The sequence below is a fragment of the Pelophylax lessonae genome (assembly GCF_965119305.1).
Source record: "Pelophylax lessonae genome assembly, chromosome: 4".
NCBI classification, from domain to species: Eukaryota; Metazoa; Chordata; class Amphibia; order Anura; family Ranidae; genus Pelophylax; species Pelophylax lessonae.
In genome coordinates, this window is record NC_138771.1 from 80,538,070 (window position 1) to 80,555,019 (window position 16,950).

At 43.5% G+C, this 16,950-nt stretch overlaps 1 protein-coding gene across 1 annotated transcript in view; it reads left to right on the forward strand.

Annotated features, from left to right (window-relative positions):
- FAM227B (family with sequence similarity 227 member B) overlaps positions 1-16,950 on the forward strand; it is a 733,538-nt gene that overhangs the window by 65,288 nt on the left and 651,300 nt on the right. Inside the window, exons 6-7 of the mRNA XM_082254045.1 lie at positions 4,114-4,212; positions 5,160-5,261. Of these exons, the coding sequence (XP_082110171.1) occupies positions 4,114-4,212; positions 5,160-5,261 (201 nt within the window). The remainder of the gene's footprint in view (positions 1-4,113; positions 4,213-5,159; positions 5,262-16,950) is intronic.

Consider the following 16,950-nt stretch of genomic DNA (forward strand, 5'->3'; position numbering starts at 1 on the left):
TTTCACCACTTTTAATTGTTTAATTGCCTGAGTCAGTTCCTGTTCCGAGATAGGAACGTTAGGCTCTTCGGCTTGGGCATGGGATATAGGGAAGCGGCTATGGGTATCTAAAATTTTTTTAATAAGGGCTAATCTGTTATGTTATTCACCTGCTCTGGAAGGTTGACGTGTAATGTTGTAAAGGTTAGAATAATATAATTCAAATTGAGCCGCAATATCTGAAGTGGAGGAATAAGTATTTCCCCTAGAGTCTTTAATGCTGTGGATAGAGGAATTGGATTTCTTCATTCGGACCAACCTAGCCAACAGTTTACCACTCTTGTTACTGTTTGCATTAAAAAATTTCTGTAATAGTAGGGCCTGACATTTCCGTTTAGCAGAGAGCAGTTCCCTGAGTGCGTTTCTCTCCTCTGTGAGATTTTGGTATATTTGCTGGTCTCTCGAACTTTTGTGTAGGAGTTCTAAAGCATTAATTTTCTCAATTATGGAGTTACTTTCTGCCTGCATTTTTTTGTTTTTACTCGCCTTCATGGCTAAGAGAATGCCCGGATAGTGCATCTATGTGCTTCCCATTGAGTAACAGCTGAAGTGTCTTGGGTCACATTAACAGCAAAGAAATTTTGTATATCGGTGCGAATGTGAGAAACGTTCGGTTCTGAGGTTAGAAGGGAAAGATCAAGGCGCCAGAATTTGGTAAAAGGAGTTTTCCCGGGTTAGAGAGATCGTGAGAGAAATTGGGTGATGGTCAGACAGTAACATCATTTCTATGGAGGCATCGCGTATAAATGGGAGATCCTTTTGGGAGATAAACAGGTAGTCAATGCGGGAGTGTTTGTTATGAGGTGGGGAAAAAAAGGTATAATCCTTTGAGGTGGGGTTAAGGAATCTCCATGAATCATGTACGGATAGCTGTTGTAAGGAATGTTTAATTGTAGTTGTAGTTTAATTGTAGCTAAAGCTGCGTAGGGGAGGGATGACGTACCAGAGGAAGTGTCAACGGGAGGGTTTATGGCTACATTGAAATCTCCTCCAAGGATGGTCATCCCTTGTTGGAAAACAGCAAGTGATAAGTTCCTGAAAAAGGTGACCTGGCCTGAATTCGGGCTATATATATTAGCAAATGTCACCGGTCGATTCTGAATGTTTCCTTTCATTAAGACAAATCTACCATCATTATCAATGTTAGAATCCAAAAAATGCCATTGTAACTTTCTAGAGAGCAATATAGAAACCCCATTCATTTTTGCTAGAGGGTTTGTGGAATTAAAGTATGTGGGGAAATATTTATCCGATAGTTTGGGGGTAGTATCTGTTCAAAAGTGGGTTTCCTGAAGAAATAAAACATCCGCTTTCAATTTACGTGCTAAGGTAAGGACTTGTTTACGTTTTTCCGGTATATTGAGACCTTTATAGTTGGAGCGTAGGTATAAAGGGTTAGTGTGTTTCGCAAGTATATAGACTGATAGTGACTGTTGAAAGTAGTCTGAAGGAAAGGCTAGTATACACCAGTCTATTCCTAACAAACTGTGTAACCAGACAAGGTTAGTGGGCACCTCAGGAAAGTATCCACTAGGTGGGAGTTGACGAAGGCGATGGAAGTGAGGTCACGAGAAGTCCCTCCTCCCGCCCCACCTGGCTGTATTACCACTATGGAGTCCAGAAAAAGAATGTAAATATGAAATTGAGTGGGTAGTAGTATAGTTATTACTATTGATCATATGGAGCTTTAGAGGGAAGCGGACAAGGGTGAAAACATATCAACATTGTAAAGGCAAAAAGAGTCATTCTGTTTATGAGTGAAGGCTCCTTCAATTTGGTGTATGCAATTATAACTCACAAGTCAAAGTGTCCAAAAAAAGACCTTCATTGCTATGTGCAGCCTAAACAAGAAGGGTTCGCATAGTGTCAATATGGCAAAACAGTAAAAAGATGCCATGGCATTAGAGTCCAGAAGAACCAACCCCATAACAAGAATAAAACATTGTAGTCAATGTGTGTCTACATAAGCGACTTTTAAAGGGTCTTTGTAACTATAGGATATATCTATCCTAAGCTGAATCGTTGCCCATATATTGGTGTATAACGTAGTTTATAATAAAGGAATAAAATCATGTTCCCCCAGAGCACCAAAGCTCCCCCCAATCAGAGATAAACGATATGGTCTCTCCATTTATCAAATACATTGCCCTATCTCCAAGGTGCACCATTTGATCAAAAATAAAGCAACATGAAGAGTATCGAAGGACATAGCCAAAAATATAATCCTTTATGAAAATATGATTTTATGTTGCAGGATAAAGCGAGACATTGGCTCGTGGCTCCCTATAAGATTCCAGCCTTGCTGTGTGAGCTAGATCCAGATGAAGTTCAAAGACCATAGCCTTAAAGTTTAAGGTAGCTAATGCTAGCATAAAAGATCCTAGAAGGTGCATAGAGCCATATTGTAGATGTAATGAAACAGTGTTGGACATACTCACAGCTGGGGATCAAGCAGGTAATAATCATCAAGCGTATGGAGATTTGTAAACAGGGTGTGAACATGGCAGACGAGAAGCCTTCAAATGGACGTGAAAAACACAGAACTATAAGGAAGCTGAAAAAGTAAGAAGGTGGTTAAGGGCCTCTAAAACAGGACCATCCAAAAGGCGGATTGAATGAGACCTATGAAGAACAGCAATATGAGGGTCACATGAAGATCTCTTGGAAACTGCAAGAACAAGTGTGGTCACCGACGGCTTTATCGGTTGTATTCTTGCCTCAGTCTCCTATGCGCAGGAGGAGCCGTTGGGCTGATAGGGCCATCAGGGCGTGAAGGGCTGGAGCCTGTGTGTCAAGGAGATGGGGATCTGTGTCTCCTATTATGAAGATCCTCTCTTTCAGGGATGGTATCCATTGAGGATGATCTTCGAAGTGTAGGCGCTCTGTAGGGATCCGTCCAGTAAGGGCGAGATACAATCGGCAAGTTAAGTGTGGCGCAGAAGGTTGTTACATCTTCTGGGTATCTAAGAAGTGCTGAGCGACCCTGATGCGTTGGCGGAGAGGCAAAAGGGAAACTTCCACCGATAAATTGTCCCTCTAGTATGGAGGATATCCAGCAGGGGGTGTAGGTTACGCCTTTTCTGAAGTGTGATCGGGGATACATCTTGGAAGATCTTAATGGAATGTCCAAGATACAGAATTTCTCTGCGATCCCTGGCTTGTCTCACTATATTTTCTTTTAAACTGAAGTTAACAAGGCAACAAATTATGTCACATGGTGGGTCAATGTCTCGAGCCTTTGGTCCCTGTGTATTCTCTCAAATTCAATGATATTGTCAGGGGGTCTTCCTAGTATATCATTGAAAATCATGGATGTAGCTTGAGAAATCTGGGCAGCGTCCATGGATTCAGGGACTCCTCTTACGCGTAAATTGTGCCTTTTCCCTCTGTTATCCAAGTCTTCCAGGTGCATATCTCTCAACTGGGAGGTGTGTGCTTCAATATACCTCTGTGAGCGGTACATATTCGCCTCATGCCTTGCTGATGTTTCCTCTAAATCTTCCACTCTTACATTCATAGAGTGAATGTCCCACCTCAGGTCCGCAATAGCAGCCGCAAGGGTATCTTTTATATCTGCCGCGACCGAGCGGAGGACACTTGGGGTCAGCGGTTTGTCCCTGGAGATCTTGCAGGTTGCCGGGTATAGATATACTGCGGCCAGGCAGTCCGATGACAGAAGGAACGGCCTGGTCTGCCGCCGGTACCTCACGCTGTTGAGCTGATAAAAGCTCAGGAATTTTCTGACAGGTTTGTGGACCGGCCCCCCTGGGGGGTCGAGAACACGATTTGGATTGATTTCCAGCCGTTTTCCCCATCTCACAGTTAATTGAAAACTCCTCACAGCTGAGGGATAAGGTGAGGCGGGAGGGAGCAGAGGAATCAGGCAGCCAATACCGCAGCACGCCAAGCCACGCCCCAATAAAATGTATTTTAAACCTCATCAAGGACAATGTCAAGCTAGTAATGCAAATAAAAAGATTTTGTAATGAAATTCTATACTATATACTGTGTTATATACTGTACATTTAATATGCAATGAATGTTTTTGTAATTAAGATTCTTTGAAAATCCTAGGTTCTGCATGGAGAAATCTTGTCAAAGTTTCTTATGTCAGAAGATTCTGTAACCATGCTTAAAGATTGTTTCTGGTGGTTTTTTCTTCATAAATTCAAGGTAACTTAATTAATTTGTTAGATAATGATTTTAATAAAAAATGTGTTAAATGGTTTTCAGACTGATTTCCTGTAGTTAAATGGTTTTGTCTGGATGTGGGCCTTAACTAACTCCCGCCCACCGTCATTTGTCTATATGGTGGGCGGGAGGTAGTTAAGGATGTTCTGGGACAATGTCATATGACATTACTCCAGTCTCACCATGCTTGCGTGCCTGCAGGGATACGGCATCACTGATCACTGGGAAACAGCATGACCCAGATCTCAGTAAAAAGCCGATGACACAGCTCTTTACCCATGTGATCAGCTGTGTCCAATCACAGTTGATCACATGTAAACAAGAAAATGCCATTTATTCGGGTCTCCCTGATGATCAGTGCAGCCCCAACAGTGCCCATCTGTGATATCAATCTGTGCCAGACAGTGGTGCCTTTTAGTGCCCATCAGTGCCGCCTATCAGTGCCACCTAACAGTGCTCATCAGTGCTGAATATCAGTGCCCATCAGTGCTGCGTATTAATGCCTCCTCATCACTGCCCTTCAGTGCAGCCTCATCAGCTCACATCAGTAAAGCAGAAAAATTACTTATTTATAAAATTTTCTGACAGAAACGAACAAAAACTTTTATTTTCATAATATTCAGTGTTTTTTCATTTTTTTTAAAAAAAAAAACCCCAGCTGTGACCAAATACCTCCAAAAGAAATCTCTATTTTTGTGAAAAAAAATGATAAAAATTTAGATTGGATACAGCGTTGCATGACCACACAATTGTGACAGCGCTAAAAGCTAAAAATTGGCCTGGGAAGAAAGGGGGTAAAAGTGTCCAGTATTAAAATGGTTACATTCCCCATAATGCATTTTACCAAATTATTAAATCATTGTAATATATGTAAAGATATACTGTTTACATGCATTTATGAAGTCATATAATCCAATGTCTTTCTTCAGCCTCAACAATTAGCACAAGATCAGCTCTTTGACAGACTATCGGACTCTTTTGTTGCTCTTTTTTGTTGTGTACCTACTGATGTCAAGGATTTCTTCTTCAAGGTAATTTTAAAGTAATTCTTCTATTTAGAAAACAGAACATGGTCCTTTTATCCTAAGGGTTGCTTTCAAAGTACTGCATGGTAATCTGACATGTAACTATTAGGGTTGAGCGAACACCTAGATGTCCGTGTTCGACGGGTTCGGCCGAACTTTAAAAAAAAGTCCGGGTCCGTGTCCCGGACTTTTACCGAACTTTTCCCGGACACCGAACCCCATTGAAGTCAATGGGGACCCGAACTTTAAGGCACTAAAATGGCTCTAAAACACCAAAGGAAAGGGCTAGAGTGCTGCAAATGGCAGCAAAACGTAATTAAGAGCATGGCAAGTGCTCTGCAAACAAATGTGGATAGGGAAATAACTTAAAACAAAAAAAAAAAACAGAAAAATAAAACAATGTTCTTCTTCATCTCTGAAGGACGAGGCCCATATGGAGTAGGAGGGAGGTTGAGGTGGTGGTGGATGTGGCGGTGACATAGGCGTGCGCACAGGGTGTGCTGGGTGTGCCTGGGCACACCCTAATCACCTAGGGCACATAGCATTGCCAGTGAGGAGATGGGAAAGATCTCCCTGGGACCTGCTCTGCTCTATTTCTCCTTGCCTACAGGTACATGGCCCCGATACATTACTCTCCCTGCTGGCAAACACATGCATGTGTATTTCAACTTTGGGGTGCACACCTTAATGCAATAGGCTGCGCACACCTATGGGCGGTGTAGGTGGAAGCGGCGGTGGAGGAGGACCAGGGCCGGATTAACAGCATCATGGGCTTGGTGCTGAGGATTTTGAAGGGCCTTAAGGGCCGTGCCTTGCCATGCACCCAGAGGAGGAAGGGTGCAGCCATGCATGCCTAATTCAACATGGGATGCTGTCTCTGAAGCCCATAAACACATCCATGCATCGCCAACTGTCCCTCCTTGTCCGGCCTTCACGCTGTGTGGGGAGGTTCTGAGGGTGCTGCCTGGGGAAGCGAGCATAGAAGCCAGACTTCTGTGTTTACAAGTGACAGAAGAGCGGTAACAGTGAATATGGCCAACCCGGGGCCTATATAAAAGGTAGGGGCCTGGAGCTGCAGCTCCAATAGCCCCTACATTAATCTGGCCCTGAGGAGGAGGACGAGGTAGCCAACACTGCTTCTTTTCAAAAATTTTAAATGAGGGTACACCCCAAAAGAGTGAGAAAGAGCAAAAATGGAACAATGGGTGGGTAAGGTCGGTATCCATTGCTATTCTGCATAAGGTACGGAAAAGTCCCGTGGGATCCATGCCTGGTTCATTTTAATGAACGTGAGCTTGTCCACATTGTCTCTGGACAGGCGGCTGCGCTTGTCTGTTATAACGCCCCCAGCCGTGCTAAATACCCGTTCAGATAATACACTGGCTGCAGGGCACGCCAGCACCTCCAAGGCGTAAAGGGCAAGCTCAAGCCATGTGCCCAATTTGGAGACCCAGAAGTTGAAGGGGGCAGACCCGTCATTCACTACATGTAGGCGTGTGCACACATACTGCTCCACCATGTTGGTAAAATGCTGCCTCCTGCTAAGACGTTCCATCTGAGCTGCTGGTGCTGCTGTTTGTTGTGGCGTGCTGACAAAGCTTTTCCACATTTCGGCCATGCTAACCCTGCCTTCTGAGGTGCTGGCGGTGCCCTGGTTGCGTTGGCGACCTCCTCCTCCTCCTCCTCTGCCTTGTGCTTCCACTGTGGCCCCGCTGTCAGATGGGAATGCCAGCAGCATGGCGTCTACCAGCGTGCGCTTGTACTCGCGCATCTTGCGATCGCGCTCCAGTGAGTGAATTAAGGACGGTACGTTGTCCTTGTAACGGGGATCCAGCAGCGTGGCCACCCAGTAATCAGCACAAGTTAGAATGTGGGCAACTCGGCGGTCGTTGTGGAGACACTGCAGCATGTAATCGCTCATGTGTGCCAGGCTGCCCAGAGGCAACGAAAGGCTGTCCTCTGTGGGAGGTGTATCGTCCGTGTCCTCTGTATCCCCCCAGCCACGCACCAGTGATGGCCATGAGCTGGCCTGGGTGCCACCCTGCTGTGAACATGGTTCCATCTCCTCCTCCAGCTCCTCCTCCTCCTCATCCTCCTCATCCTCCAGAACTGTGCCCCTGCTGGACAATTGCGTCCCTGGCGTTTGCGTGTGCAGGAACCCACCCTCGGAGCCCCTTGCGAATGACTGCCCTGAAAGCCTTGGAAATGTTACCTCTTCATCCTCCTCCTCCTCCTCATCCTGTGCCACATCCTCTTCCATCATCGCCCGAATTGTTTTTTCAAGGAGGCATAGAAGTGGGATAGTTAAGCTGAGAACGGCGTCATTGCCACTGGCCATGTTGGTGGAGTACTCAAAACAGCGCAACAAGGCACACAGGTCTCGCATGGAGGCCCAGTTAAATTAAATAGCGGAATAGAAAATATGATCCAAAAAAAGTGTATGTATATCACACGTACACAACCACACTGGGCCCCAATTACTATTGTTTGTACCCCTAAAAGGCTAGATGAGGAGTAGGGGGAGTATGGAACAGGCAGCACCCTCAAACCTTCAGAAGTATGAGATGAACCCCAACAACTTGGAAAGGTGGATCTCTCTCACACGTACCGACACAGACTATCCCGCAATTCAATTGATCCTCAAAGGTTTTTATTGAATAGCGGAATAGGAAATATGATCAAAAAAAGTGTATGTATCTCGCACGTACACAACCACACTAGGCCCCAATTACTATTGTTTGTACCCCTAAAAGGCTAGATGAGGAGTAGGGGGGGTATGGAACAGGCAGCACCCTCAAACCTTCAGAAGTATGAGATGAACCCCAACAACTTGGAAAGGTGGATCTCTCTCACACGTACCGACACAGACTATCCCCCAATTTAACTGATCCCCAAAGGTTTTTGATTAAATAGCGGAATAGAAAATATGATCCAAAAAAAGTGTATGTATATCACACGTACACAACCACACTAGGCCCCAATTACTATTGTTTGTACCCCTAAAAGGCTAGATGAGGAGTAGGGGGGGTATGGAACAGGCAGCACCCTCAAACCTTCAGAAGTATGAGATGAACCCCAACAACTTGGAAAGGTGGATCTCTCTCACACGTACCGACACAGACTATCCCCCAATTTAACTGATCCCCAAAGGTTTTTGATTAAATAGCGGAATAGAAAATATGATCCAAAAAAAGTGTATGTATATCACACGTACACAACCACACTAGGCCCCAATTACTATTGTTTGTACCCCTAAAAGGCTAGATGAGGAGTAGGGGGGGTATGGAACAGGCAGCACCCTCAAACCTTCAGAAGTATGAGATGAACCCCAACAACTTGGAAAGGTGGATCTCTCTCACACGTACCGACACAGACTATCCCCCAATTTAACTGATCCCCAAAGGTTTTTGATTAAATAGCGGAATAGAAAATATGATCCCAAAAAAGTGTATGTATATCACACGTACACAACCACACTGGGCCCCAATTACTATTGTTTGTACCCCTAAAAGGCTAGATGAGGAGTAGGGGGAGTATGGAACAGGCAGCACCCTCAAACCTTCAGAAGTATGAGATGAACCCCAACAACTTGGAAAGGTGGATCTCTCTCACACGTACCGACACAGACTATCCCGCAATTCAATTGATCCTCAAAGGTTTTTATTGAATAGCGGAATAGGAAATATGATCAAAAAAAGTGTATGTATCTCGCACGTACACAACCACACTAGGCCCCAATTACTATTGTTTGTACCCCTAAAAGGCTAGATGAGGAGTAGGGGGGGTATGGAACAGGCAGCACCCTCAAACCTTCAGAAGTATGAGATGAACCCCAACAACTTGGAAAGGTGGATCTCTCTCACACGTACCGACACAGACTATCCCCCAATTTAACTGATCCCCAAAGGTTTTTGATTAAATAGCGGAATAGAAAATATGATCCAAAAAAAGTGTATGTATATCACACGTACACAACCACACTAGGCCCCAATTACTATTGTTTGTACCCCTAAAAGGCCAGATGAGGAGTAGGGGGGGTATGGAACAGGCAGCACCCTCAAACCTTCAGAAGTATGAGATGAACCCCAACAACTTGGAAAGGTGGATCTCTCTCACACGTACCGACACAGACTATCCCCCAATTTAACTGATCCCCAAAGGTTTTTGATTAAATAGCGGAATAGAAAATATGATCCCAAAAAAGTGTATGTATATCACACGTACACAACCACACTGGGCCCCAATTACTATTGTTTGTACCCCTAAAAGGCTAGATGAGGAGTAGGGGGAGTATGGAACAGGCAGCACCCTCAAACCTTCAGAAGTATGAGATGAACCCCAACAACTTGGAAAGGTGGATCTCTCTCACACGTACCAACACAGACTATCCCCCAATTTAACTGATCCCCAAAGGTTTTTGATTAAATAGCGGAATAGAAAATATGATCCAAAAAAAGTGTATGTATATCACACGTACACAACCACACTAGGCCCCAATTACTATTGTTTGTACCCCTAAAAGGCTAGATGAGGAGTAGGGGGAGTATGGAACAGGCAGCACCCTCAAACCTTCAGAAGTATGAGATGAACCCCAACAACTTGGAAAGGTGGATCTCTCTCACACGTACCGACACAGACTATCCCGCAATTCAATTGATCCTCAAAGGTTTTTATTGAATAGCGGAATAGGAAATATGATCAAAAAAAGTGTATGTATCTCGCACGTACACAACCACACTAGGCCCCAATTACTATTGTTTGTACCCCTAAAAGGCTAGATGAGGAGTAGGGGGGGTATGGAACAGGCAGCACCCTCAAACCTTCAGAAGTATGAGATGAACCCCAACAACTTGGAAAGGTGGATCTCTCTCACACGTACCGACACAGACTATCCCCCAATTTAACTGATCCCCAAAGGTTTTTGATTAAATAGCGGAATAGAAAATATGATCCCAAAAAAGTGTATGTATATCACACGTACACAACCACACTGGGCCCCAATTACTATTGTTTGTACCCCTAAAAGGCTAGATGAGGAGTAGGGGGAGTATGGAACAGGCAGCACCCTCAAACCTTCAGAAGTATGAGATGAACCCCAACAACTTGGAAAGGTGGATCTCTCTCACACGTACCAACACAGACTTTCCCCCAATTTAACTGATCCCCAAAGGTTTTTGATTAAATAGCGGAATAGAAAATATGATCCAAAAAAAGTGTATGTATATCACACGTACACAACCACACTAGGCCCCAATTACTATTGTTTGTACCCCTAAAAGGCTAGATGAGGAGTAGGGGGAGTATGGAACAGGCAGCACCCTCAAACCTTCAGAAGTATGAGATGAACCCCAACAACTTGGAAAGGTGGATCTCTCTCACACGTACCGACACAGACTATCCCGCAATTCAATTGATCCTCAAAGGTTTTTATTGAATAGCGGAATAGGAAATATGATCAAAAAAAGTGTATGTATCTCGCACGTACACAACCACACTAGGCCCCAATTACTATTGTTTGTACCCCTAAAAGGCTAGATGAGGAGTAGGGGGGGTATGGAACAGGCAGCACCCTCAAACCTTCAGAAGTATGAGATGAACCCCAACAACTTGGAAAGGTGGATCTCTCTCACACGTACCGACACAGACTATCCCCCAATTTAACTGATCCCCAAAGGTTTTTGATTAAATAGCGGAATAGAAAATATGATCCCAAAAAAGTGTATGTATATCACACGTACACAACCACACTGGGCCCCAATTACTATTGTTTGTACCCCTAAAAGGCTAGATGAGGAGTAGGGGGAGTATGGAACAGGCAGCACCCTCAAACCTTCAGAAGTATGAGATGAACCCCAACAACTTGGAAAGGTGGATCTCTCTCACACGTACCAACACAGACTATCCCCCAATTTAACTGATCCCCAAAGGTTTTTGATTAAATAGCGGAATAGAAAATATGATCCAAAAAAAGTATATGTATATCACACGTACACAACCACACTAGGCCCCAATTACTATTGTTTGTACCCCTAAAAGGCTAGATGAGGAGTAGGGGGAGTATGGAACAGGCAGCACCCTCAAACCTTCAGAAGTATGAGATGAACCCCAACAACTTGGAAAGGTGGATCTCTCTCACACGTACCGACACAGACTATCCCGCAATTCAATTGATCCTCAAAGGTTTTTATTGAATAGCGGAATAGGAAATATGATCAAAAAAAGTGTATGTATCTCGCACGTACACAACCACACTAGGCCCCAATTACTATTGTTTGTACCCCTAAAAGGCTAGATGAGGAGTAGGGGGGGTATGGAACAGGCAGCACCCTCAAACCTTCAGAAGTATGAGATGAACCCCAACAACTTGGAAAGGTGGATCTCTCTCACACGTACCGACACAGACTATCCCCCAATTTAACTGATCCCCAAAGGTTTTTGATTAAATAGCGGAATAGAAAATATGATCCCAAAAAAGTGTATGTATATCACACGTACACAACCACACTGGGCCCCAATTACTATTGTTTGTACCCCTAAAAGGCTAGATGAGGAGTAGGGGGAGTATGGAACAGGCAGCACCCTCAAACCTTCAGAAGTATGAGATGAACCCCAACAACTTGGAAAGGTGGATCTCTCTCACACGTACCAACACAGACTATCCCCCAATTTAACTGATCCCCAAAGGTTTTTGATTAAATAGCGGAATAGAAAATATGATCCAAAAAAAGTGTATGTATATCACACGTACACAACCACACTAGGCCCCAATTACTATTGTTTGTACCCCTAAAAGGCTAGGAGTAGGGGGAGTATGGAACAGGCAGCACCCTCAAACCTTCAGAAGTATGAGATGAACCCCAACAACTTGGAAAGGTGGATCTCTCTCACACGTACCAACACAGACTATCCCCCAATTTAACTGATCCCCAAAGGTTTTTGATTAAATAGCGGAATAGAAAATATGATCCAAAAAAAGTGTATGTATATCACACGTACACAACCACACTAGGCCCCAATTACTATTGTTTGTACCCCTAAAAGGCTAGGAGTAGGGGGAGTATGGAACAGGCAGCACCCTCAAACCTTCAGAAGTATGAGATGAACCCCAACAACTTGGAAAGGTGGATCTCTCTCACACGTACCAACACAGACTATCCCCCAATTTAACTGATCCCCAAAGGTTTTTGATTAAATAGCGGAATAGAAAATATGATCCAAAAAAAGTGTATGTATATCACACGTACACAACCACACTAGGCCCCAATTACTATTGTTTGTACCCCTAAAAGGCTAGGAGTAGGGGGAGTATGGAACAGGCAGCACCCTCAAACCTTCAGAAGTATGAGATGAACCCCAACAACTTGGAAAGGTGGATCTCTCTCACACGTACCAACACAGACTATCCCCCAATTTAACTGATCCCCAAAGGTTTTTGATTAAATAGCGGAATAGAAAATATGATCCCAAAAAAGTGTATGTATATCACACGTACACAACCACACTAGGCCCCAATTACTATTGTTTGTACCCCTAAAAGGCTAGGAGTAGGGGGAGTATGGAACAGGCAGCACCCTCAAACCTTCAGAAGTATGAGATGAACCCCAACAACTTGGAAAGGTGGATCTCTCTCACACGTACCAACACAGACTATCCCCCAATTTAACTGATCCCCAAAGGTTTTTGATTAAATAGCGGAATAGAAAATATGATCCAAAAAAAGTGTATGTATATCACACGTACACAACCACACTAGGCCCCAATTACTATTGTTTGTACCCCTAAAAGGCTAGGAGTAGGGGGAGTATGGAACAGGCAGCACCCTCAAACCTTCAGAAGTATGAGATGAACCCCAACAACTTGGAAAGGTGGATCTCTCTCACACGTACCAACACAGACTATCCCCCAATTTAACTGATCCCCAAAGGTTTTTGATTAAATAGCGGAATAGAAAATATGATCCCAAAAAAGTGTATGTATATCACACGTACACAACCACACTAGGCCCCAATTACTATTGTTTGTACCCCTAAAAGGCTAGGAGTAGGGGGAGTATGGAACAGGCAGCACCCTCAAACCTTCAGAAGTATGAGATGAACCCCAACAACTTGGAAAGGTGGATCTCTCTCACACGTACCAACACAGACTATCCCCCAATTTAACTGATCCCCAAAGGTTTTTGATTAAATAGCGGAATAGAAAATATGATCCCAAAAAAGTGTATGTATATCACACGTACACAACCACACTAGGCCCCAATTACTATTGTTTGTACCCCTAAAAGGCTAGGAGTAGGGGGAGTATGGAACAGGCAGCACCCTCAAACCTTCAGAAGTATGAGATGAACCCCAACAACTTGGAAAGGTGGATCTCTCTCACACGTACCAACACAGACTATCCCCCAATTTAACTGATCCCCAAAGGTTTTTGATTAAATAGCGGAATAGAAAATATGATCCCAAAAAAGTGTATGTATATCACACGTACACAACCACACTAGGCCCCAATTACTATTGTTTGTACCCCTAAAAGGCTAGATGAGGAGTAGGGGGAGTATGGAACAGGCAGCACCCTCAAACCTTCAGAAGTATGAGATTGTGTTCACTGTACCCCACAAAGATTGAGTTCACTGCACCCCACAATGATTGTGTTCACTGCACCCCACAAAGATTGTGTTCACTGCACCTCACAAAGATTGTGTTCACTGTACCCCCCAAAGATTGTGTTCACTGCACCCCACAAAGATTCTGTTCACTGTACCCCACAAAGATTGTGTTCACTGCACCCCAAAAAGATTGTGTTCACTGCACCCCAAAAAGGATGTTGTTCACTGCACCCCAAAAAGGATGTTGTTCACTCCACCCCAAAAAGATTGTGTTCACTGCACCCCACAAAGATTGTGTTCACTGCACCCCAAAAATGATTTTGTTCACTGCACCCCAAAAAGGATTTTGTTCACTGCACCCCAAAAAGGATGTTGTTCACTCCACCCCAAAAAGATTGTGTTCACTGCACCCCAAAAAGATTGTGTTCACTGCACCCCACAAAGGATTTTGTTCACTGCACCCCAAAAAGATTGTGTTCACTGCACCCCAAAAAGGATGTTGTTCACTGCACCCCAAAAAGGATTTTGTTCACTGCACCCCAAAAAGATTGTGTTCACTGCACCCCACAAAGGATTTTGTTCACTGCACCCCACAAAGATTGTGTTCACTGCACACCAAAAAGGATTGTGTTCACTGCACCCCAAAAAGATTTTGTTCACTGCACCCCAAAAAGATTGTGTTCACTGCAGCCCAAAAAGATTGTGTTCACTGCAGCCCAAAAAGATTGTGTTCACTGCAGCCCAAAAAGATTGTGTTCACTGCAGCTCACACACAGAAAAATGGATGTGGATCACTGACACCTGCCTATCTCCAATCCCACACCACACAGCAATATCGATTGTAGTTTGTAGAACACAGTTTCCCTAAAATTCAGCAGACTCTGTCCCTAACAGGATTGAGAAGAGATCGTAGATCAGGATTGAGTGCAGATTCACCCCACCCCCCACACAGCAATATCGATTGTAGTTTGTAGAAGACACTGACCCTATAATTCAGCAGACTCTATCCCTAAAATGCCTACAACTCGCCCTGCCTAAACACTCCGACCTGTCCCTCAATTCTATCCGGACACAAATGGTTTTTTCCTGCCTATCTTTCCCTAATCAGCAGCCAGCACGTTGATGTGTGCTCTGTCCCTGAATCTAAGCAGCATAATGACGCCGCTGCGGCTGCCTCGAACTTATAAAGACTTGGTCACATGCTTCAGATGGCCAATCACAGCTACTGAGACATTTGCAGGCATGGCTGGGATGGCTTAAGGCACACCAGTTAAACGATTGTTGATTGGCTGTTGAAAGCCCGCCATGAAAAGAGCGCCAAAGCATGCAAAACCCGGAAATAAAACGACCGAACACGGATTTTTACCCGAACATACAGTAAAGTGTCCGTGTCCGTGTTCGGGTACAAAAAATCCAATTATTCGGTACGAACACGAATAATACAGTCCGTGTTCGCTCAACACTTGTAACTATTGTTAAATCCATCAAAAATATAATGGAGCATATTCATGTTCTTCCTTTTTGTGTTTAAATTGACCTTAAGTGTATGTAAACCTAAGAAAAGACATTTAATATTGTATGACTTATCATTATATTGGCTGCTATTTTTTTTTCCTGCCCTAGAGTGACAATGCTCACTTACTGTACTGTGACTATGGACAAGCAGTGTTGTGACCCTAAAAGAGAAAATGTTTTAGGACTACAAGGCTACTCATCTCCATAATGTGGATGGGAGGTGTTCTGTAGTTCACTAGATGAACTGGTGAGGGCTAATAACACGGCTTGACATTTTAGTGTAGAAGAGGCACAGGAAGTAAAGAACCTACTGGATTTCTTGCAGGATCAATAGGGTTTTTATAACAAAACCCTTTCAATGGTATTGTATATTTAACAAAAAGAAAAATTTACAAATTCATTTACTGAATTCCTGGCAGGATCAATGGGGTTTATATAACAAAACCCTTTCAATGTAATTGTATATTTAACAAAAACAAAAAGTGGCAAATTCTTGGCATGCCATTGTGGCATGGTGTTTTAACAACTTTACACCCAAGTGCTCACTCCAATGGGAATAACAGGCGTGCCGCTCTTCTCAGGCGGGAACTCCAATCAGAAGTGCATACAAAAGAAAGAAAAGGAGGTGCAAACACCTGGTGCATAACCCTTGGATACCTTAAAACTTTTATTAAAAGGCCAAAAACATACTCACAGACAAGAAGAACATTTATTGCATGGAATGAGTCCACCACATGTGGAGGTAGTTGTCCCTATCGTTGGACCGCTTCTTGTCTGTGAGTATGTTTTTGGCTTTTTAATAAACGTTTTAAGGTGTCCAAGGGTATTGCACCAGGTGTTTGCTCCTCCTTTTCTTTCTTTTGTATGCACTCATGGTATTTTAACGTTAAATGTCTCTTGGGATTGAACAAAAAAAAAAAAAAAACTGAGATTCAAGAGGTGGTAGTATTGTCTCCTTTACAGCAGTTGTGTTCCTGTATCCCAATCCACCTTGGTATCAGTCCCCAAAATGAATACTAGAGCCCACAGAGGGGAGAAAAGGGAAAACGGGGGACTTTGTGATAGCCACAAGATATGAAAAGTATGTGTGACGTTAGAATAAAAAAGAATATTTGTTGGAATAACATTAAAAATGACCTCTCTTACACTGGGGGACAGTATATAAAATACTACAGATACATAAAGAAGCTATAGCATGTCACTTAAATACTGAAGAGCAATTTTACAGCACAATGAAGCGTGATGATCCCAAAAGCATGGGCCCAGAGCCACGACGCGCTTCGGCTGGTTAAGTCTTCCTTGGGAGGATGGCTCCGGTAGCATATTAGGGGATCTGTAAAGTACACACACAAATAAGTATATCAAAAGAAAAAAGCAGAAAAATACTAACATATATTCAAAAAACAGACATCGAATTAGAATACTGATATAGTGTACTTACATAGTTTGTGAGGTTGAAAAAAGACATCAGTACATCCAGTTCAACCTATGTGTGTGTGTGTTTGCTGTTAACCTTAAAATACGTAATGGGTTCTGACAGTAAAGAACCCATTACGTATTTTAAGGTTAAACCGTTTT